General features: G+C 33.3%; 1 protein-coding gene across 6 annotated transcripts in view; it reads left to right on the forward strand.

Moving 5' to 3' along the window:
* Positions 1–23,733, forward strand: part of TDRD3 (tudor domain containing 3) — a 162,338-nt gene that overhangs the window by 41,911 nt on the left and 96,694 nt on the right. For 4 of the 6 annotated variants that reach the window (XM_055335868.1, XM_055335863.1, XM_055335865.1 and 1 more), the window contains exons 2-3: positions 14,631–14,715; positions 20,520–20,585. Coding sequence is in view for 3 of the 6 variants with exons in the window: in XM_055335863.1 (XP_055191838.1) it covers positions 14,631–14,715; positions 20,520–20,585 (151 nt within the window). In the remaining 3 variants the exon portion in view is untranslated. The remainder of the gene's footprint in view (positions 1–14,630; positions 14,716–20,519; positions 20,586–23,733) is intronic. The other 2 variants (XM_055335867.1, XM_055335866.1) reach the window with 1 other exon arrangement.

Consider the following 23,733-nt stretch of genomic DNA (forward strand, 5'->3'; position numbering starts at 1 on the left):
TGTACACATTTTGTGTAGATACATGCTGTCATTTCTCTTTTGCATCATTTTTATAGTGGTTTTCCTAAGGATTATATTATATAATATCTTTAACTTTTCATAGTGTACTTACTGTTAATAGTATACTACTTTATGTAAAATATAGAAATATTGCAACGTTTGTCTTATCATTCACTTACTCTTTCCACTGTGTTCATCTTGCTGTTAATTTCATTTTATTTCAGAAATAGTTTTCCATTCTAGAACTTTCACTTGGTATTTTTTTTTTTAAGATTTTATTTATTTATTCATGAGAGTCACGGAGAGAGAGAGAGGTAGAGACACAGGCAGAGAGAGAAGCAGGCTCCATGCAGGGAGCCCAATGTGGGACTCAGTCCCGGGACTCCAGGATCACAGCCTGGGCTGAAGGCAGGTGCTAATCCGCTGAGCCACCCAGGGATCCCTTCACTTGATTTTTTAATAATTTCTGTCTCTCAACTGAAAGATCATCCCTTAATGTATTGAAAGCAGTTTTTCTTAATTAAGAATAGTTACAATATTTATTTTAATATTCTTCTTTTGATTCCAACATTTGGTTCATCTTGGGATCAAATTTTATTGATTTTCTTTTTTCTAGGGAATGTGTTTCATTTTTTGGTTCCTTGTTTGTTAGGTAATTTTGGATTATATTCTGGGTATTATGAGTTGTTAATTGTTGGAGATTTTGGTTCTGTTGCTTTTCACTGATGATATTGTTTCCTAAGTTGTAATGGCACCTTTTTTCTCTGGGTATGAACTGTAGAGTCTTAATTTGTACAGCAATTCCATTCTCTGATCAAATCTTTTGTCTTTAGGTGGGTTGTTGTGAGTGTTCTGCACATGGGTCATTCTGAGGTCATCAGAGAGATGGGTAGACAGAGTCTGCAGATCCCCTCTTTGGGTTTTTCTCTTACCAGATTCTCCTACACTCTTCAGTGCTTCTGGTTCCCTTACTTCCTTTTTCTGCTCCTCAGAGCAGAAAGATTATCAGTATGTCCTTGTGCACACCTGCTACTGGTCTGCCATTTAGACTGCACTCTGTCCTAGACTTAAAGCACCGGAGACAGAAGTTACTTGTAGCTCCTGGTCTTTCACATTCCAAGTGAACATGCATTTCCCACCAGTATTTTCTGCTTGCTTGCAGTAGCTGGAGTTGATTTTTCTATTTTTTTCAACCTTTTTGTGATTTTCTGCAGGGAGCAGAAGGTGTCATATGTCCAGTACAGTCTTACTCCATAATAACTAGAACTGACACTTCGAGATCATATATTGATTCCTGTCTTTTTAAACAGTGATAACAACTCACGCACACACACGCACACACATACACACAGCCCTAGTAGGTATGGGAATCCCAGAAGTCAAGTATGTAAACTTTAATATACAAGATTCTGAGAGACAGTGGGGAGGAATCATGTCATTTACCTAAATTCTTATTTAGTCATTGAGAGTGCTTTGTTAATTGCAAAACTCTAGAGATATTTGTTTATCAAGTAAGGTTTCTTAAAATTAGCAATTATTTATAAACAATCATTTTTATTAAAACATTTAAATATTTCCAGAAGCACAAAATATGTCAGTTTGAAGTTTCTTTCTCTAACACATATAACACAGCAGCACCACTTTTAGAAATATCTCTTAAAAGAATATTAATATCTCTTATAAAAATATCTCTTATGAGGATATTAATAATCCTCTATTGTGTGTCTATAGATATACCGGAGGAAGTATTTTTTAAAAGATTTTATTTATTTATTTGAGAGAGAGAGGGCAAGTGAGAGAGAGAGCATGTGCACAAGTAGGAGGGAGGAGCAGGCTCCCCACTGAACAGGGAGCCTGATGCTGGCCTAGATTCCAGGGCCCTGGGATCATGACCTGAGGTGAAGGCAAACACTTTACCAACTGAGCCAACCAGGAATCAAGAAATTATTTTTACTATAAGATTAGAAACAACCCGAATTGTTAAATTATTGTATAGCTCCTAGGTGGAGGGAATACTTTGCATGTTAAAAGGATGAGATGGGACACCGCTATGCTTGAACTGGAAGTTGACTGTAGTATATTCTTAAATGAAAATATTTACTTCAGAAACTTTTGTGTAAAATGATTGTTTTTATGAGCAAATATTTTCCTCTAAATTCCAGTCCAATTTATGTGTATATATATTACAAGGGTATACAAGGCCTAAGATTGTTAATAGTGTTTACTTTTTAGAAGGAGAATTGGGGAAGGGCCACTTTCAGCTTTTTATTATACCTCTCTACAGTTTGTACTTTATTGTTTATAAACTTTAAAAAACCAAGATCACAGAAGGAATTTATTCAGGAATAGTTAATGAATCAAGGTATTTAATTTGAATAGAAAATGTACTTCTGTGTAGATCCTAAGGGATTAGTTTTCAAAAAATTATTCTTATTGAATCAATACTTTCCAAATAATTAATTTATAATAAGAATATTAGTTTGCTGTGACTGCTATAACAAAGTACCACAAACCGGGTGGCTTAAAACAACAGAAATATGTACTCTTGCTGTCCCGGAGGCCACATCAGTTACTTCACTCTTTCCCCCTTCTGGGAGTTGCTGATGATCTGTGGTTTGAGACCTCATCATTCCATATCTGCCTCATCTTCTCATGGCCTTCTCTGTGTCTCTATGTCTCTTCCTTCTGGGTTTCTGTCTCAGAACACCCCTGCTTCTTTCCTATAAGGATTCTTGTTATTGGATTTAGGGCCTACGTATATAATCACCTCAAGATGCTTAACTTAAGTAAATGATGTCTTCTAAACTAAAAATTAAAATTTTATAATTCATATGCAGCATTTTAATTTCAAAAATTTTATCAACATAAAGCATTTTGTATGTAAGATGCATTTTAAAGAAATGAAAATTAGAATTCATATTTGTTGATTTTTTTAAAGTTTAAATGACATTAATTTAAATAAGTTATAAAATATCAAATTTTAAAATTAGTTATTACAACTGTAATTCTTTGCTAAAGAATTTTAAGCGTGTTACTCATGAGCTATTTTTTGACATTATTGTTTTAAATTTTGACATAAATAGCAGATTGGGCAAAAATGATGGCACCAAATTTTGCATCAGAAATTCTGTTTTGAGCAGAAATAGTTGCACAATTTCAAGGAATAACTTTTTTTTAAAATAATAAATTTATTTTTTATTGGTGTTCAATTTGCCAACATATAGCATAACACCCAGTGCTCATCCCATCAAGTGTCCCCCTCAATGCCCAGTCACCCCCACCCCCCGCCCTCCTCCCCTTCCACCACCCCTAGTTCATTTCCCAGAGTTAGGAGTCTTCATGTTCTGTCTCCCTTTCTGATATTTCCCACACATTTCTTCTCCCTTCCCTTATATTCCCTTTCACTATTATTCATATTCCCCAAATGAATGAGAACATATAATGTTTGTCCTTCTCCGATTGACTTATTTCACTCAGCATAATACCCTCCAGTTCCATCCATGTTGAAGCAAATGGTGGGTATTTGTCATTTCTAATGGCTGAGTAATATTTCAAGGAATAACTTATTTTTTATTGTTATAAACTATATAAATGTATCTGTAGATATAAAATTGGAAGATATCCACAAATTAAATAATGAAATTCTTTCCATTTTGCTGACATTTTTCTTCTATTCTCAATGAACTCCTTGTAAGTAATATGTTAGAAACATGTAGTTCAGTCTTCCTATAAAGAAATATACACAGACACACACACTTCTTTTAGTTGTAGCCTTTGTAGAAATTTCCTTTGTTGTTTGGCAATTCTCATTCTTTTTCTTTTTTTCTAAGAACCCAGAAGGCATCTTCATGTATCATGTTTTGAAAATACTTTCCAGAACAAATACCAAGGGTACAGTGTTTAAGAAGGAAGAAAATTAGGGCACCTGGGTGGCTCAGTCGGTTAAGCATCTGCCTTCGGGCTTAGGTCATGATCCCACAGTCCTCGGATCAAGCTTTGTCTCCAGCTCCCTGTTGAGTGGAAAGTCTGCTTCTCCCTCTCCCTCTGCCATTCCCCTCCACTTGTACTTTCTGACTCTATCTCTATGTGAAATAAATAAATAAAAATTTTTTTTTAAAAAGAGAAGGAAGAAAATTAGTATTTATTAGCATCTACTTTATATCAAGCATATGCTAGGTTTTTCATGCTGTCTCATTTATTCTTGAGATCTGTATATCAATATTTTCAGTATTATCTCCATTTTTTCCTTAGGGGGAAAAACAGAGGTGCAGAAAGATTAAATTGCCTAGGATTCCACATGTATTCAAGGGTGAGGCCGAGATGAGCATCTAGTTATGCCTTACTAGACAGTACAGATCACATGACAATCTCTCCAAGCTTTTCATAAAAATGCCTTCTAATTTTTGCTATATTTTTAAATAACATTTCTTATACAGACTTAACTGAGTATGTAGTTACCTGAGGTTAATCCTGGGAGGCCCTTGGCATACATTCTGCAGTTTCTAACACTCTATTGTAGTAGCCAGAGGACAGGGCATCAGGCCTGAAGTGAAGCTTTCCACCTGATGTATAGTTTTATAGATAATCACCTTTGTGCTGAGGGAAAAATGACAGAAATATTAAAAACTCTTATATTTTAAAATATGAGTCACTAAAATGTAACCTCAGCTCTGCTTCTGAATTAAACTATGAAAATGTTGAATCGAAAGAAGGATATAAATTATAACCTCCAATGAAAGTAAAAATATACAGGCTTCATTTTATACTTTTAAATTTATGTGAAGGCTTGGTTAGAAAAAATGAATAACATAGATAGGTTCCCATTGCCACTATTCTTCATAATATATCTATTCTGGGATTTCATGGGAATTATATGCAAAATTTTATTTGCTCAGCTGTTAAAACTTTTTATACCAAATAAGCATTCCAGGGTTAATATCATTATAGGTTAGTTTTTGTATAGGAAAAATATTTTAATATCTGAAAATGGGTTATTAAAAAAATAGAAGTTTGTAATTTATTGTCACCTATCTTCTTATGGTTGTTCTCTTAAAGTTGTCATGCTTACTTATTTTGATGTCAGAGAAAAGCAACTATTGAAATAATGTTGAAAATATTCTTTGTAACTACTTCACAGCAAAGTTATTCTGTACTTTATATGTACTTTTTATAAGTCTCTATTTTCAAAGGATGCACCTAAGAGACAATACAAGAGAAATTATCTTTAGATATTCTTCAATTTTTTTTTTCTTATGAGGAGGTAACTTTTAAATGCTTAGTAAATGAGTTTATTTTTAAACCCTGAGTGATCTTGATAGGCAAACACTAATTTTAAAATTATAATAGTCTATTTTATTTTCTCCGATATCTCTCCTACTCCTTACAAGCTGGTAAATGCCAAAGACCTTTATTTTAAAGCTAGTTTAGTACATCTTTGGAGACTTATCTTTCAGTAATAGTAGGAGTGTACTATTTTACTTTGTGAAGCAAGGTTGCCATCTAGTGGTGTTTTTAAGTAGTACAGCCTTCAGAATTTGTCAATAAGTCTTCGGTATTTTAAAGGAAGTGCCTAACAAAAATAAAGGTTTTGTTTTTTTAGAATTTAAGCACTTTCAAGTGTTTTAAATTAGCAATAGCTTTTCAAAGGATTTCTCTTATGATTTTTTCTAATTTCCATCTCAAAGTTTAATGTAGGGCCAAAACCTTTTTGTCTGGCCATTGAAATGTTTGAGTATTAGGATATTGATCATGGTATATATCAAGGCTTTCCATAATGCTTCACATATCCAGAAGCTGTTTAGACAAAGAAATGTCTCTGTAGTACTAAGCAAATTCTTTTTTTTAGTTTTTTGCATATTCATCTTTGCGGTTTTTGTGCCAGTTAATTTTATGAAAAAATTGCATTTAAATGTTAAGGTTTTGGGGCGCCTGGGTGGCTAAGTTGGTTTAAGTGTCTGCCCTCAGCTTGGGTCATGATCCCAGAGTCCTGGGATTGAGCCCCTTGAGGAGCTCCCAGCACAGCAGGGAGCCTGCTTCTGCCTCTCCCTGCCCCACTGATCGTGCTCTCTCTCACTTTCTCTCTCTCAAATAAAATCTTTTAAAAAATTAAAATATCAAATGTTAATATTAAATTTTTTATGATGCTATCTTTTCTTTTGGTATTCTATTTTGATAATATAACAACTTGAACAGTTAGTGTAGAAGAAATTAAAATAGATTTCTTGAGGTGTATGGTACATGTGGAAAAAACTTAATGTTATAAGTTAGCTAAATGGAAATAATGTACATTTGTGTATGTAAAGAAATCATAAAAACTAAAAACTGAAAAATTAATGTACTTTTAAAAATAGTTTATTTCTGGATAAAATATAGTATTAAAAATAGTGTACTATATTGATTAAGATCAACAGTAAGTGATTATACTTAAATGTACTTTAAATAAAACATAACTTTATTCATCTGATGCATTCATACATAAACCACAGAGAAAATTAAATTTTAAGCTAGTGTTGATTCAGGTCCTTATTGTAATGATTGGAATAAAGATTCCAAGAATTCAGTGGCATTTATTTTGGCATAGTAGATGGCCACTTTAACTAAAGAAGGAAAGAAAATGGTAGTGATAGAGAAATGCAGTTGTCATTGGAAAGGCAAAAAGACTTTTTTTTTCATTTTTATCTTTTGTCTGTCATAGTATGCCCTCTTCCGAATTATTTTTAGTAGTGTTTTAGTCCTCCTAATTACTCTGCTTAATAGGAATTTAGACAGAGAATCCCATGGATTCATTCAACTTACTACTGGCGTATCAATTTGTATTCTCGTCAGTGATTTTTTTTTATCCCTAATGTATCTATAAACTATAATGAATGTATTGATTTAATCTGTTCCAAGTGATCTGAAGTAAATTTTATGCCAATTTTTATTAGCTTTGTTATCTTACTAATCATTTTACTCAGTATAGTTAAATACAGGCATACCTCAGAGATACTGTGGGTTTGATTTCATATCACCACAGTAAAATGAATATCACAATAAAGCAAGTCAAATTTTTTTATTTCCTGGTGCATATAAAAGTTATGTCTTAACTATAATGTACAGTAGCATTGTACAATAGGTGTAGAATAGCATTGTGTCTACAAAATGTACATAATTTAAAAATACTTTATTGCTAAAAGATGCTGTCATTTCACTTTCAGTGAGTTGTCATCTTTTTGCTGGTGGAGGGTCTTGCCTAGGTGTTGATAGCTGTTGACTGATCAAGGTGTGGTTGCCGAAGTTGGGGTGGCTGTGGTAATTTTTAAAAATGAGACAGCGGGCAGCCTGGGTGGCTCAGCGGTTTAGCGCCACCTTTGGTCCAGGGCGGGATCCTGGAGCTCTGGGATGGAGTCCCAGTCGGGCTCCCTGCATGGAGCCTGCATCTCCCTCTGCCTGTGTCTCTGCCTCTCTCTCTCTCTGTATCTCTAATAAATAAATAAAATCTTAAAAAAGTAAAATGAGACAGCAATGAAATTTGCCTCATTAATTGACTTCCTCTATAACAACAATTTCTCTGTAGCATGTGGTGCTGTTTGATAACATTTTACCCACAGCAGAACTTCTTTCAGAATTGGAATCAATCCTCCCAAACCTGCTGCTGCTTTATCAACTAAGTTTATGCCATATTTTAAATCCTTTGTTTCAATCATCTTCACAGTATCTTTACCAGAAACAGATTCCATCTCAGGAAACCACTTTCTTTGCTCATCCATCAGAATCAGCTCCTCATCTATTGAAGTTTTATCATGAGATTGCAGCAGTTCAGTCCCATGTTCAGGCTCCACTTTTAATTTTAATTTTCTTGCCATTTCTACCCTACCTGCAGTTCGTTCCTTCTTTCTTCTTTCTTTCTTTCTTTCTTTCTTTCTTTCTTTCTTTCTTTCTTTCTTTCTTTCTTTCTTTCTTTCTTTCTTTTCAGTTCCTTCTTTCACTGAAGTCTTGAACAAAGTCATCCATGAGGGTTGGAATCAACTTCTTCCAAACTCCTGTAAATGTTGGTATTTTGACCTGTTCCATGAATCAGGAATGTTCTTAATGGCATCTAGATTGGTGAAACCTTTCCAGAAGTTCTTCCAGTTTACTTTGCCCAGATCCATCAGAGGAATCACTATCTATGGCAGCTATAGCTTTACAAAATGTATTTCTTTTTCTTTTTTTATCCAAAATCTATTTCTTAAGTAACAGACTTGAAAGTCTAAATTATTCCTTGACTGCAGAGTGGATACAGACTGGATGTTGTGTTAGCAGGCATGAAAACAACATTAATCTTGTTGTATATCTCCATCAAAGATCTTGGGTGACCAGGTGCGTTGTCAATTAGTGGTAATTTGAAAGGAGTCTTTTTTACTGAGCAGTAAGTTTCAACATTGGGCTGAAAATATTCAGTAAACCATGTTGTAAACAGATGTGCTGTCCTCCGGGCTTTGTTATTGTTGTTTCTTATAGAACACAGGCACAGTAGACTTAGGGTAATTCTTAAGGGCCCTAGGATTTTCAGAATGGTAAATGAACATTGGCTTCAACTTAAAATCACCAGTTGCATTAGCTTGTAAAAAGAGAGTCAGCCTGTCCCTTGAACCTTTGAAGCCAGGCATTGAGTTCTCCTCTCTAGCTATGGAAGTTCTAGATGGCATCTTCTTCCAATAGAAAGAGGTTTCATCTACATTGAAAATCTATTGTTTGGTGTAGCCACCTTCATTAATGATTTTAGCTAGATCTTCTGGATATCTTGCTGCATCTTCTACATCAGTACTTGCTGCTTTGCCTTGCACTTTAATGTTACGGAGATGGCCTCTTTCCTTAAACCTCATGAACCAACCTCTGCTAGCTTCAAACTAATTCTGCAGCTTCCTCACTTCTCTCAGTCTTCATAGAACTGAAGAGAGTTTGGACCTTGCTCTGGATTAGGCTTTGGCTTAAGGGACTGTTGTGCCTGGTTTGATCTTCTATCCAAACATTAAAACTTTCTCCTTATCAGCAATAAGGCTGTGTCACTTTCTTATCATTTGTCTGTTCCCTGGAATAGCACTTTTTCCTTTAACAACCGTTTCTGTGCATTTACAACGTAGCTAACTGGTACAGTGGCCTAACTTTCAGCCTGTCTCAGCTTTCTACATGCCTTCCTCACTAAACTTAATAATGTTTAGCTTTTGATTTAAAGTGAGAAATGGATGACTCTTCCTTTCACTTGAACACTTAGAGGCCAACGTAGGGCTATTAATTGGCTTGATTTCAGTATTGTATCTCAGACCATAGGAAGGCCCAAGGAGCAGGGAGAGAGATGAGAGAGCAGTGCAGTGGTTGGTGAAGCCATCAGAGCACACATATTTATGGATTAAGTTCACCTTCTTCTATACGTGTGGTTCATTGCACCCCAAAACAATTACGGTAGTAACATCAAAGATCATTGATCTCAGATCTTACCATAACATATGATAATGATGAAAAGGTTTGAAATGTTGTGAGTATTACCAAAGTGTGACACACAAAGTGCACAAATGCTATTGGAAAAACGACACCAATAGACTTGCTGACACAGGGTTGCCACAAACTTTCAATTTGTAAAAAGTGCAATATCTGCAAAACACAGTTACAGTGAAGTATAATAAAACAAGGTAGCCCTGCATTATGTTTTCCCAAATTATATTCATAAGCAGGAATTTTTAAGTCATTTTCTCTTGCCCTCAAGGAGGGAATTAGCAAGTTATCATCTCAGTATATCTCTGAGGTATAAGAATATAGCAAAAACATAGTTTTTTGGCAAGTATGTTACAATTCACTTAAACAGTGGGGATGGAAATAGGATAGGTAGAGAGGATAGAGAGAACTTTATTCAGGCAATTTTGTAAAATATTTTTTAATGTGTTAGGGAGGCACCTGGCTAGGTTGGTAGAGCATGTGGCTTTTGATCTTGGGGTTAGGAGTTCAAACTCTATGTTGGGTATAGAGTTAACTGAAAAAAAAAATATATATATATATTGAGAATTTGCAGTAGGTTGTCAACTTCCATATTTGACAGGACCAAAGATACCTTTGAATATAAGTGTTTTTTTATTATTATTATTATCTCATGTTTTATTCTCTTCTTTCCCCACATGACCTTGGGTAATTAATTGGAAGTTAGTTATTTTTATTTTCTTTGTGTTTAAACAGGAATTCACTTGTTAAAATTCCCATTTTGACATTTAAATTACATACTTGGGCCAGTAATCTCAATGGAGTAGCAAATAAGCACGTATAGATCAAAGACCACAAAAACCACATGAGGCCATTTGATTTGCCCCCTTTGGATGGGGCATGGAGTCTTCACTTTGTCTGGGGCCTCCTCATTCTGTGTCCATCACAGCCAGCTAATAGGTTAGACTCAATGATTTTACCTGCTTTCAGAGGAATGAATGAAAGGGAAATTGGCTGTTTTTTCCCTTACTGGTAGTAAGAGGTGTAATGGTGATCCACTCAGTCAAATAAATGGGATTAAAATAATAATATTTGTTTTATCACAGTTTTCTATTAGTTGAGGCTCTTGAACTGTATTTTGGGCATGTTTGTTTTTAAATGCCTAAGTGACTTTGGAACATGAACTGAAGATGGTTCTGCTAGTAGCACTAGGCTGTGACCCTTCTCATTGAATATGTATTTATTATTTGTAATAGGAAATCCCCTCTCCTTATCAGCAATAAGGCTGTGTCACTTATTGCTTAGTGTGAAATTGGTGGTGAGTAATTAATTTTGGACCTTTTATTTCCATAGTGAAAAGAGTTTGCTCAGGATTACAAATTAAGTGATTCTGAGTAAGATGGATTTTAATATCTTCTATTTATGAAAAAAGGAAGCAATTCCTAAAATCTTTTTTAAAAATTTGAGCACCTATTAAACTATGAAATAAAATGGCATTATTTGAAGTTAAAATTAGTGAGAAGTGTTAGACTGTTCTGTGAGTATCATGAAGAAATTTAGCCCCTTAGGGCCTTGCTTGTCAATAAAATGTCTTTCAATGTATTTTTAGTACAGAATAGTAATGAGTGATCTTATTAATGTTACTGTTCCAAAATCTCCACTAGCACAGAGAAATGTGTGCTTTTGCTACTTTATAAACAAGAGCTCTCTGGGATTTGTTTCTTCTTTAAGGTCTATGCCTTTGAGTTTTACGTGCTCAAAGATGGTACATGGGAACTGATTATAATCTCTTTCCTCCAGGTCCATAGTACGGATGTGTACAGTGATCAGATCTGGAATACTTGCTCCAATTTCTCAGTTCCTTTCTTTCCCCAAATTTCTTTCATTAAGGCTGCTGGATTTTGTGTTTTGTTTTTTAAGTTACTGCATTACTGTGATGCATCTTGAAGCCAACTTGGGAATTCAACTTTTATTCTTTGTTTTATTCCTTTTTACTTGTTTTATTCATTGATAGTGTTGGAATTTTAAATATTTACAAAAACAAAAATATTAATTTGCAAATCCCAAGTTACAGTTAATTTAGGTTCAGTCCTTCAGTGAAAATGGTACAGACAGATCGCCAAGATGTTACTAGGGAAGGCTGTGAATGGGTCTCCTGTTCCTTGATAGGAGTATAGCTGTAAGGCTCAAATCCTTTGATTTTTCAAAATATGAAGGGTGAGTAATGGAGATCTGTAGGATGTGGAAATTAAGACTGAGCCACATTTTGGAATTTGTTGTATTCAAGAGGTCTTTTACGGGCATTTTTTGAAAGAAATCACTTATTTGACTTACACATGTATAAAGTCAGATTTTCACCTTTTTATGGCTTCTGTCTTTACAATTTTTGTTAGACTTTCCCTTTTTATATTATGTAGGGATAGGTATTTTTATTGTTATTATGATTTTTGAATCTCTAATTATTAGTATTAGTTCTCTGATCTTTTACTATGAAACTAGACTTTTTAAAAAGATATACTTACTCATTTGAAAGAGAGTGTGCTTGTGGGCAAGGGGCAGAGAAGGAAAGGGAAAGAATCTTAAGCAGACTCTGTGTTGAGCACAGAGCTGAATGTTGGGCTCAAGCTCATGACTCTGAAATCAGGACCTAAGCCAAAACAAGAGTCAGAAGCTTAACCATGTGTACCCCTCAGGCACCCCGAGGCTTATTCTTCTTAAATGTATTTTGGAGCTCACTGATTGAGTTTGCCTAGTTGTCCCTTTTTGTGTGTGTTGGCAAAATTGTCTAGTGGATCAGGAAATTGTTTTGTACAGATACTGGCTTATGTTTGTGAGAAGATCGTATTTCTAACAGTAACCATTATAGTTGATAATTAAAAATGATGTGTTGTAATGAAAAGACTGATGAACTAAGAATCAGGAGGCATTCTTGTTTTAACTTTGTATCATTTAAGTTTGTATTTTTGGGAAGTTCTGTTATCGTATCTTTGGGCCTTCTTTTCCTCATCTGTAGAATTGAAGGGGTAAATTTTGATTATTTTAAAGATTTATTTCTAATTCATCTCACTTCTTCTGATCTTTTAAATTCTAAAGACTCATCTGTCTAGAATAACAAAAAATTTTATTAGTCATTGCATACTATTGCCACATTGTGTAGGAATTTTGAAAGCTGTGTTTTTGTAATTATTCAATCAGCATTTAAGATATCACCCATATCTCTGTGTGTACTCTTGCTTCCTATAATCAGTCTCAATTTGTGCTCATCCCTCATTTCTTCCCCATTTTACAGCTAGAATATTCCAGGTTATTACATCTAGAATGTACTTTACCCTTTTTACTTTTACATTGTTGCTCATACTGTTCCCTTTTTTGCACTCTTTCCCATCCCATAGCCACTTTGAGCCCCTGTAACGTTTCATTTATAATTATTTTGGCCTTGCGCGCTATTTATGTATTTATTGTGTTGTGCTGCAGAGGCAGTGAACTCCTTGAAGGCAGGTGTTTAATTTTCATCATTTTACTAATCCTATTACTGACTCATATAATACTTTTCACACAAATAGGGACTTAATATTTCTAGAACTGAATTTCTAAGATGATTAATGACATATAGTCAGTGGCAAAGAACAATGAAAATTTAACAGCATAATAAGGAAATTAACAGCCATTTTGAATTAAAGCAGTGTTTTAGCTGTCTATGCTGACTGTAGACATTTGTATTCCCCCGTCATTTATGTACTGTTATTACTGTCTCCCCTCCATTCATTCTTACTGACTCATCTACGTACTTAACACTTTTTCTCTGTAACCCAGTTAATTACTTGACTTCATTCATCCCTGTTGTTTAGCACTGCCATGATCTGAAACTCATTCTTGCTTTCATTTGTATACTTTCTTGACTTTTATCTCCTTGATCTTGTTCTTAGGCTTATCACCTTTAATCTCTTATTTTTCTTTTGCATTCTTCAATTTACTTTTCTTTTTCACCTGCCCTTTAGCTTTTGAGAGATTATTCATTCTATGTTTTGTAAGGCACATGCTCTTTGGTTGCTGTCTCCAGGTAGAGTTTGTATTGACAAGTGTCTTAGAATCAGTCATATTGGGGATGGATGGTGGAATTGCTGGCCATCAGGAATGAGCTTGAGTTAGTTAGTTCTGACTAACACTCCTGTATCCTTTTTGAGGGAAAATGTCTGCAGCCAGCGGCAGTGCTGGCACCAGCACTTTGGTTAAAGAGTTGATACTGATTATGAAAGATGCGAGATGTGGGTGCCCGACTGGCTCAGTCAGTAGAGTGTGTGACTGTTGATCTCGGGGCCATGAGTTCGAGCTCCACATTGGGTATAGAAATTATTTAAAAATAAAATATTAAAAAATATAAAAATAAAAGATGTGGGATGTTAATGGGCATTTGAACAGGTAGACTTTGGGGGGATGGGGGGGACACCTGAATTCTAGAATTTATCAAAGAATTTTAAAATGCCTGCATTGGGTATGAATGAATGGGTAGAGATGATTCTCCATCTAGATTCAATAATGTTTTTACTCTTGAATTAATTATTGTCTGCAACAGATGTGTGATTGGTTTAGACTAGATAAAAGATCAAAAGTTAAGAGAATGAGTGAAAAAACTGAAGAGAGAACAGGAAAAGTAAAAGATACAAAGTGCCTATCTTCATGCCACTTTAAGTCTGTAACATTTACTAACACATTCTCGGGAATGTTATGTCTAAAAAAGGGGACTTGAGAAGATAATATGAGAAAGTAGCAGACAGAGGAAGTTGTCAGGGATTAAGTTTAAATCTATGTTGTTTTTAGTTTTGTTTTTATAGCACATCTCAAGTCTCTAAGAACTTCTGTATTAACAAATATTTCAGTCAGATATTATATTTGTATAATAGTAAGAGTAGCTCATACATTCATTAAGAGGCATTTTGATATTTAAACAGCTTTTCTTAGAAAGCATACTGACAATTTTATTGACACAATATCTCTTTAAGAATACAAAAGAGGGAAAATATGCATTTCCTATTCTGTTCTATCACAGATAGTAAATAAGGAATATCCAGGGCTTTTTCTTTAGTATTTATAGTAGTAGAATTCTATAGTACAGAATAAAATTGCATGTTGACTTAAGAATATAATTTTGGTTAATTTTGATTTTAGAAAATATTAAGCCATTTATTTTATTTTAACAGGTATCTTTCAGATGAAGGCATTGAAGCTTGCACAAGTTCTCCTGACAAAGTCAATATAAATGACATCATCCTGATTGCTCTCAATGTAGGTTTTGTTTATTAACTTATAAACATTTTAAACCTAGAATCTTTCATGAAAAACATCTTATAGAATTAACTGGATTTTAAGATAAGTAATACGGAGAACATCTTTTGTTTTTATAGTATATATTTAAGTTGCAGTGATGTTTGTTGAACTTGGTGATCTCATATCAGCCCAATTTTTAGAAATACATGTTTCTTATAAGATCTATTATACAGAATGCAATGAAAAAGGAAAATATGGAATTAAAATTCCCATTTCCCCCCATTGATCAGTTATGGAATTTTATAACATTTACAGTAGACTGCAGAAAATACTAATCATATTTATCAAAACAAATCATTAACATAGGAACTCTAGCTAGGTTATAGCTTTTTGACAATTCTGTTGTTTCAAACTAACATTTACTGTTGATAAAAGTAATGTATATTGTAGAACATTTTAAAAAACAAAAAATTAAATTAAAGCCATCCATAATTACAGTTATGTTATATATATATATTTCTTTCCATTCTCTCTCCCTCCATTTATCTCTATAGCTGTATCTTTTCCATAATTGAGATTGGTTTTTGGATTTTTTTTGAAGAATTATTAAAATTGTTTGACATTTGGGTGTAAGTAAATGAATATTATTTTTTCTTTTTTAAAAATTTTTATTTATTTATTTATTTATTATTTATTATTTATTTATTTACTTACTTACTTACTTACTGACTTATTTGAATATTATTTTTTCAACCTTGTAGTTACCCCAGTGGGTATTTTTTCATATGATCTTTATAATAACAATCTATTAAATTTATAATTTAATCTATTAAATTTATACATTATGATAGTCAACAAAATTCATAAGAGAATTACTTATTCTCTTGACAGATAATCATATGACAGATCCATCATATCACTGCAAAATAGGTATAACATGAAGCATTAAATGGTAGCAACTGAGAAGAGCATTTAAAAATAAATATAGCTATGTATAACTTTTTCTTTAAAAATTACTTTAAGGGGGGATCCCTGGGTGGCTCAGCTGTTTAGTGCCACCTTCCACCCAGGGTGTGATCCTGGAGACCCAGGATTGAGTCCCGTATTGGGCTCCTGGCAGGGAGCCTGCTTCTCCCTCTGCCAGTGTCTCTGCCTCTCTCTCTCTCTCTGTGTCTCTCATGAATAAATAAATAAAATCTAATAAAAATAATAAAAAATAAAAATTACTTTAATTTGTACACAATTAAATGGATTTAAACAGATAAAATTTGTTTCGAATTGTCATTTTTTTTCAGCTTCTTTGAATTTTATTCAGTAAAACTAACAAGATCATTTTTTGTTTCTGAACTAAGGATGTAGGTTTTTAGTAAAAGACTATCCAATTTTTTAAAGTAAGTTTTAGAAATTATGCATGTTGTCTATGACTACAAATGCAAATATTTCCTATATACTTTAACTTTTTTTGACTTGCATTCTAATACTTGAATTCTACTTTTGAAAAGTATTTAAAGAATGCTATTCATTTAAAAAAATTCTAAAGATGATGAGGAAAAGATTTTATGACAATCTTCTGCTCTTTTTATTTTTCTTATTTATATACTTCGGTAAATAGCAATGAGCTATGTGTAATTTGGGTGTGAAACTTTAAATAAAATAAGATGAAGTATTTGTTGTATATATGTAAGGGGTACATGATGACCATCATTTTATGAATTATTTGTCTTTATAGTTTTCCCTGAAATATATGGATGAATACTCAAGCTATCAGGTCATATGATAGGAAAAATAAATATTTTTAATTAGGATGAAGTCTACACCAGATAATCTACTTTTCAAGCTTATCACCTTTATTTTATTTTTTTTAATTTTTTTTAATTTTTTATTTATGATAGTCACACAGAGAGAGAGAGAGAGAGAGAGAAAGAGAGAGGCAGAGACACAGGCAGTGGGAGAAGCAGGCTCCATGCACCGGGAGCCTGACGTGGGACTCGATCCCGGGTCTCCAGGATCGCGCCCTGGGCCAAAGGCAGGCGCCAAACCGCTGCGCCACCCAGGGATCCCAGCTTATCACCTTTAAATAAAGTCAGATATTAGTACTTTTGTTGAAGTTTTTTTTTTTTTTTTGAAGTGTTGAGTGATTAGGGAGTAATAGTCGCTAGTTGAAAAAGACTTGTATTATTGGTTCTTATTATATATAACTTATTACACATTGGGAGAATACAGTATGCATAAGCTTTCTTGTGTCCCCCTCGTTCCGTGCAGGACACACTGAACTTGTTCCCTTTATCCAGCAATGAAAAGCAATAATATATGTACAAGTTTTCCCTGTTATCCAAAAGTAGAGCATTCCTGGGGCACCTGGGTGGCTGAGTTAGTTGGTTGAACAACCAACTCTTCATTTCAGCTCTGGGCATGGAGCCTGCCTAAGATTCTCTTTCTGCCTCTCCCTCTATCCCTCCACCCCAAGCCCTCCAGCTCAAATACACGTGCTCTCTCTCCCCCAAAAAGAAAGGAAGGAAGGAAGCAAGGAAGGGAGGGAGGGAGGAAGGGAGGAAGGGTAAGGCATTCCTGTGAAACCTTTTGTAAGCCAAAAGGGTATAAAGTGAAGAAGTAATTAGTATGGAAAGATTTTAAAGCATTCCCAGACCCAAAACGTAACCTCTCTTCGGATTTTTGGATACCTTAGGGCATATCTTGCTAAAGTATGCACAAAATAAATCAAGAGAAAGCACAGATGTGCACAACACAGTTCAAAGCTATTATAGTTTGATGCTGAGATGCTGAGGTTAGTTCCTGGGGAGGAAGCTTGGCAGTGCCCCTCTCACTGTTTGGGATGCATTCTGTTTCTATAAAAGCTCATTGTGACACAAACACTGAATACTATTTTTGCCTTTTTCCTTTTCCTATAAAATAAAAATCTTCAAATTTCTTTCAGTTAGCAAAAACTCGTGCAGGTCTCTGGTAAAAGCAGAATGGCATAATGTGAACTTTCAAACAGCAACGGTAACTGTACAGTGTTTCTCCCCAGGGAAATCCACTAGAGACTAGCACCCAAGGCAATTATTGGTCTGTTTATGAAGGTACTCTCCACCTAGATGAAACAGTTTTAAGACTCCTCCCCCAGAAAGTAGGTGTTCACCGTAAATCACATTGTTTATTCAAATAGTCTAGTTAGTGAACCACATTTCCAGTTAGGAAATAGTTCGAGTACAAAGTTTCCAGATGCCAGCCTAGGGCCAACCTAATAAAAGCAGGCCCTACTAAAAAGAGCAGCCTCAGAGCTGCTGTCTAACTCATTTCTGAATAGACTTTTATGTTGCAAAGAAGAGTTCTTAATTTTTTACTCTGGTTAAGTGGGGAATAAGAATATTAAAAAATGACATTGAAATCCAGCATGCAGTTTTCGGTTCAAATACCTGAATTATTCAGAAGTAAATTAAATAATAGCTCAGTCTTAAATTGCTGACTACCATGTATTAGTAAACATGTAAAAACAGATTTTTTTAAATTGCTTTTAAGATTCTGTTTGATATAAAATGATTTACCAAATAGAGACTCATTGAACTTACTTGAACAAATAGGAATCTTTTGTATGTATGTACACATGTGTGTGTATTTATACATTAAATATTCCTCCTGTGTAATTTTTTATGTCCAATATAAATATATTTTTGGACCCAGTTTTACTGATAATCCCGATATAATGACATCTGAATCATAAAATTGCCTTTTCAGTACTTATAAATTGACTTTGATTGTAAGACATTTAAAGATCTGGTGGGTAATCTTGCTAAAAGAATAATAATATTCATTATATGTGCATATAGCACTTTAAAAGTGATGTAAACTTTGAATATATTGTCTCCTTTTAGCCTGATAACAACCTTATGAGATAGGATTGGTGATATTTTTTCCATTTTGTAGAGGAATGAATTAGCTGGATTTAGGGAATTTGTAGCTGCGTCCATGGTTCTATTAGTTAACTGCAGTTTGTAATGATGCAAAGTTTGATTTTAGTGTAGTGCTTATTCCTACTTACATCAATGCCTCATTTTAGTTTAAGTTAAATTTCATAATTATTGCTAGAAACCAGAAACGAGGGACAATAGTATATCATAAAATTTGTATCTATTCTGTTTCTCATACATATTTAAATATTTTAGCCTTTGAGTGATTTCAAACCAATGCCTGTATTTTTATGAACTGTTAGTTGTATTACTAAGTTGATGATTATTCATGTTCAGATGGTAACAAAATATGTGCGCCTTAAATTCACTTTTAAAATAAACATGATAGCTAACATTCATCAAGTGCTTACTCTGCAGTTCGTTGTACTAATAAGTGCTTTATGCATATTAACATTAGAATTAAAACAAACTATAGGGAAAGTTAATATAAAAATTTTTTTTCCCTGTTACTCAGTATTTTCAAAGTGAAAAGTCTACATGCAACTAGAGGTATGCTTTATAATTCTTTCACTCTGTTATTGGATGGAGGCTGCGAAGACAATAAAACTAATACATTGTTAGACAACTTATTGGATTTGGGGCTTAGTTTGTCTGGCAGTTCTATTTGGTGAGTTTTAGCTTAGGAGTGACCCTTGCATTCCATTGAGAAGTAAAATAAGAATCATGGTAGTAAAAGACTGGAAAGATCTGTGGGAATTATATAATTTATATGCTCATTTCTTAAGCTGACCACATACTGATAATTTCATGTTAGAGGACATCCTATTATTGTAGGTGATCAAAGCAGACTATCCTACTTTATGTCTTCATTTTATGTCACAGTAATTTTAATCATCTGGTGTTTTCCCCTTAAGTCTAACATGAATTTCTGTCTTACACTGTATGTGATTAAATGCACTCTAAGCCTATTTTCTTTTATTTTGCTCTTGAGGAGATGAAGAGCTACTGTTACTATATTTTAAGGAATAACAGAACAATATAAATTTAGTTATCTAACCTCACACTTTCAGTCATCAAGATAATGTTTTGGCTTAAATAATTAGGCCTTCTTCATGAGTAATGATAATTTTCCTGTGAGTGATTTTCTTATTGTTCCTTTTTGTTTTTACCTCCTTAAAGAGGACAATATCCTTAAAAGTTCTGCTTTTTTGTAAACTGTATAGTTGAAATTTTGTTTTTGCATCAGAAATGCTGTAACTTTGTGTTAGTCCTTATGTTTTCCTTTGGTTTGCTGAGAAATATGTTCTTCTGCACTTTCATATAATCATTTGTTCACTAACTTTGATTTCTGTAATTTGTTTAAGCAAATAATATTAATTTTTACTACAATAAAGTCTTTCTATTCTTGCTGTTGCAATGTATTGTTCTCTAGGATATTTGTATGTATATGTAGCTTTGTTTTGGGTATCACAATCAATAGAATAATGTGTTTTCATGGCTCTTCATATGACTGTTATGTAGGATTCAGTTATCAAATTTTTTTTCTTTATTTAAAATAAGTCATTTGGTTTGGGATTGAAGCATTAATATTTTTAGTAAGACTACAGTTTATATAAAATCAAGCATTAGGTTTTAATAAAGAAGATTTAGTAAGTTAAGTTATCGAAAGGAATGTCACCAGAATTAAGGCCTTTAACATTACTATTCAACTTACCAGTGTACTTTAAACAACATATGTATGGGACTATGTTACTGGAAAAAATTGATTATACGTACAGATCTCATAATCAGCTAAAAGATACTGATTTAAATTCTACAAATCTTAAGTAATTTCATCTTTTGTTTATGAGTAAGATTAGATTTAGATTTATTTTTCTCTATAATTATATTTTAATAATAATATTTTTATTTTAGACAGACTTAAGAACAATTGGCAAGAAATTCCTCCCCAGTGACATCAATGGTGGAAAGGTAGAAAAGGTAAAGAAAAACATTAACTTCCTAAATTATGCTAACTACAATAAATATGAACATTTACTAACTGACTAGAATTATTTTTTGTCAATAAAGATTGCAACTGCAAAATATTTAGAAGTGAATAGGTCATAGTTATCCTTATAGTAACTTTCTATACAAATGGAAAATTATTGACTTGAACTTTTAAACTTTGGTGACTTTTCAACATTTAAAAAAAATGTTGGTTTAAGGAATTATAATTATGGCACACTTACATGTGAGACTTACCAGATATTGCTGGAGTACAGGATAGTAGTACCTTTTTGTACCTTTTAATTTTAGTTACCTATTTCCATGTTTATTTCATGAACTTATTTAAATAAAATTGTAAGATTGTGAGAGGATATTAGGACCAATATGTCAAAGCTGTGGATTTGGTTATTGCTTTCATTTTGGACCACATATATATATTAGTGTGTACTATATATAATATGGTAATATGTGAATTTATATGCCATATATATTAGATAATTTCAAATATATATTTTCATATTATCAAATTTTTCAGTGTTCTTTTTAGAATCCAGGGATATAATTTTTATATACCAACTACTCAGACTTTTACTTCTTATTTATTTCAATTTCTTTTTATTTGAAGATACATGTAAATTGTGTCAGCCAAAAAATTTATGTGCTATTAGTCACTTTATGAAGTATTAACATCATTATATGTAATTTAAATACATACTTTCAATGTGTATGTTTTGTGATTGGATACTCTTACCATTTTAACACACCGGTATTTAAAATAGTTATTAGATATTTTAAATTTTAAATAATTGTAAAAGGTCTATAATGTAACAACGTTAATTACATTTTCTAAATATTAATGTTTATATAAATGATGGTAATTATTTAGTTGGAAAGAACCATAAGAAAATTTCTAATCTATTCTTGTTTTTGAGACAGATACTCAGAACAGAGGTTCTATAAACTCCTCAGCAGTTCATTTTAATGTTTGAAAACACTTTGTGTCAGCAAACTTTAAGTATATTGTAATCTAAATTTCTTATGCTACCACTTAAAGTTCATAATATCTTCTTTATCTTCCCTTAGGGGAAATGGTGAACATCTGTTTACTTTCCCTTGGGAATAATTCATCATATACTTGAAGACTTGTAAATGTCATTGCCACAGGTTTCTTTTTGTGAAAGCTAGTTATCTTGATTCCTTTGTTTATTCTGTCTCAAACTTTTCATTCAGCTTCATTGTTCTCAGAGTTTTTTCCAGTTTCTGTACCTCTCTTTCTTCAGTTGTGGTAGTAGTTCTCAGACTTCACTATACACCAGAATCACCATGAAGCTTGAATAAAACACAGATTGCCAGCCCCTCCCCCAGTACCCCCTGACTTCCCCAGTTTCTGATTCCACTGAACTGAGACAGAGTCCAAAAATTTCTATTTTAGACAAGTTTCCGTGGGATGTTGATTCTGGTGTTCTGGGAAGCATACTTAGCAACCTTCTGGATTATAGAACCCAGATTCAGCAGCAATCTTGGATAGTTCTGATGAATGCAACTTCTTTACAGGAAAAGTGACTAACATCAAAGCAGTAATCCTCCTTGGAAGTAGATTAAAGTTGTATGGAGAGTTCTGAGAGAGACCAAAAGTAAATGCTCATGTGGTGTGTATCATTATTATTATATTTACTAAGTCTTGGATAATACCATTTTTAGCATTTGGGAATTTGAGAGTGGAAACAAAGAATGGAGAGCCAATTTGATCTGTCAGGTAAGAAAGATTGTAAGTCTGTAGTTAGAAGACAGTTAATCCTGGATACATTGAATTTACATCTTTTTTGTTCTAAGACAAATCTCAGAAAGGCACTGTCATCTGGAGTTTGAGACTGAAGTCTTAGTAATTGCTTTTAGTTATCATTGTTAACTTGGGAGAAAGTAGAATAGCAAAAAATGCAAGTAACTTAATAGTTAGTGAATATAGTAGTTTCGTTCAGGTTCTTTTCTCTTTCCTTTCATTCTCTTAGCATTATTTTGCAGTTCCTGTATTTTCTCCCTAAAGTTGCCCATGACCTTAATGCAAAGAAAGGTTTCAGATAAATTTTTAAAATGCTAAAGGGGAATGTGGTACCTGGGTTTCAGTTATTTGAGCATCCGACTCTTGATCTCAGTGCAGGTCTTGGTCTCAGGATAGTGAGTTCAACCCCCACTCTCAGGTACTTAAAAACAAAGAAAAGAAAAAAGAAATGCTGAGGGGGAAGAAGATTGTTTTCTCCAGGCTTCCACGCCTAAGCCAGGTCTTCCCACAGGCAGGGGGACGTTTGAGTTTTAGACCATAAAGATTGTGAGAGTGGAAGGAAGTGTGTGGGGAAACAAACCATCTTTTGCAACTTCTTTTCTGAGTGTTTCAAGACAGGCTTTACATATCTTAGGTATTACAAGGTCTTGAAACCTCATGGCTTTTAAGCAAAAAATCATGGAACAAAGTCATGACAAAAAAGTAAACTATTCTTTCTACAATACTGTTTAGTATTTTTCATATTCTTTTTTTAAGTTTAATATGTTGCAGTAGTCATTTCCATAGCTTAAGCCTCTGAACCAAAGTATAGAATTATAAAATATAGATTAATGTAAAAATACTTTACCAGTCCAGCTATGTGATGACCTTATTCATTGCTGTGGAACCCTAAAAAGCAAAGGCTTTCAGATCTGTATTTATTTTTCCCTTCTAAGGCTTAAAATGAGAGGTCGTGTATGTTTTTTTAAACATCAAACTGATTAAAGACCTAATTTTACAAATGGAAAGGATGGGCTCAAAGCTTTAGCAGTACCAATATCAACCACAAGATGGCTTCACTGCCTTAAAATTCAAAGTGAATGCCCTTTCACCATCAGTCTAGAAAATTAGACGTTTTTGAAAAGAAAAATAATTGAAAAAAGTTTTAAGTTTTAATTTAAATAAAGTTATATCATGTTTTATGTATGTTAATTTATTCTGTGGTAAATAATATAATTTGTCAGTGTTCCTTCTGGTGGGCTATTAAAATTAAACATGCACTTTTATTTTTCAGAATAATGGATTACTCTGAAATATTGATTCTACTATGCTTTATTTATAAGTGTTTATTGGCAAATATTAATAGAACTTCTGTGGGGT

Source organism: Nyctereutes procyonoides, unplaced genomic scaffold, assembly GCF_905146905.1.
Source record: "Nyctereutes procyonoides isolate TBG_1078 unplaced genomic scaffold, NYPRO_anot_genome, whole genome shotgun sequence".
Taxonomy (NCBI): domain Eukaryota; kingdom Metazoa; phylum Chordata; class Mammalia; order Carnivora; family Canidae; genus Nyctereutes; species Nyctereutes procyonoides.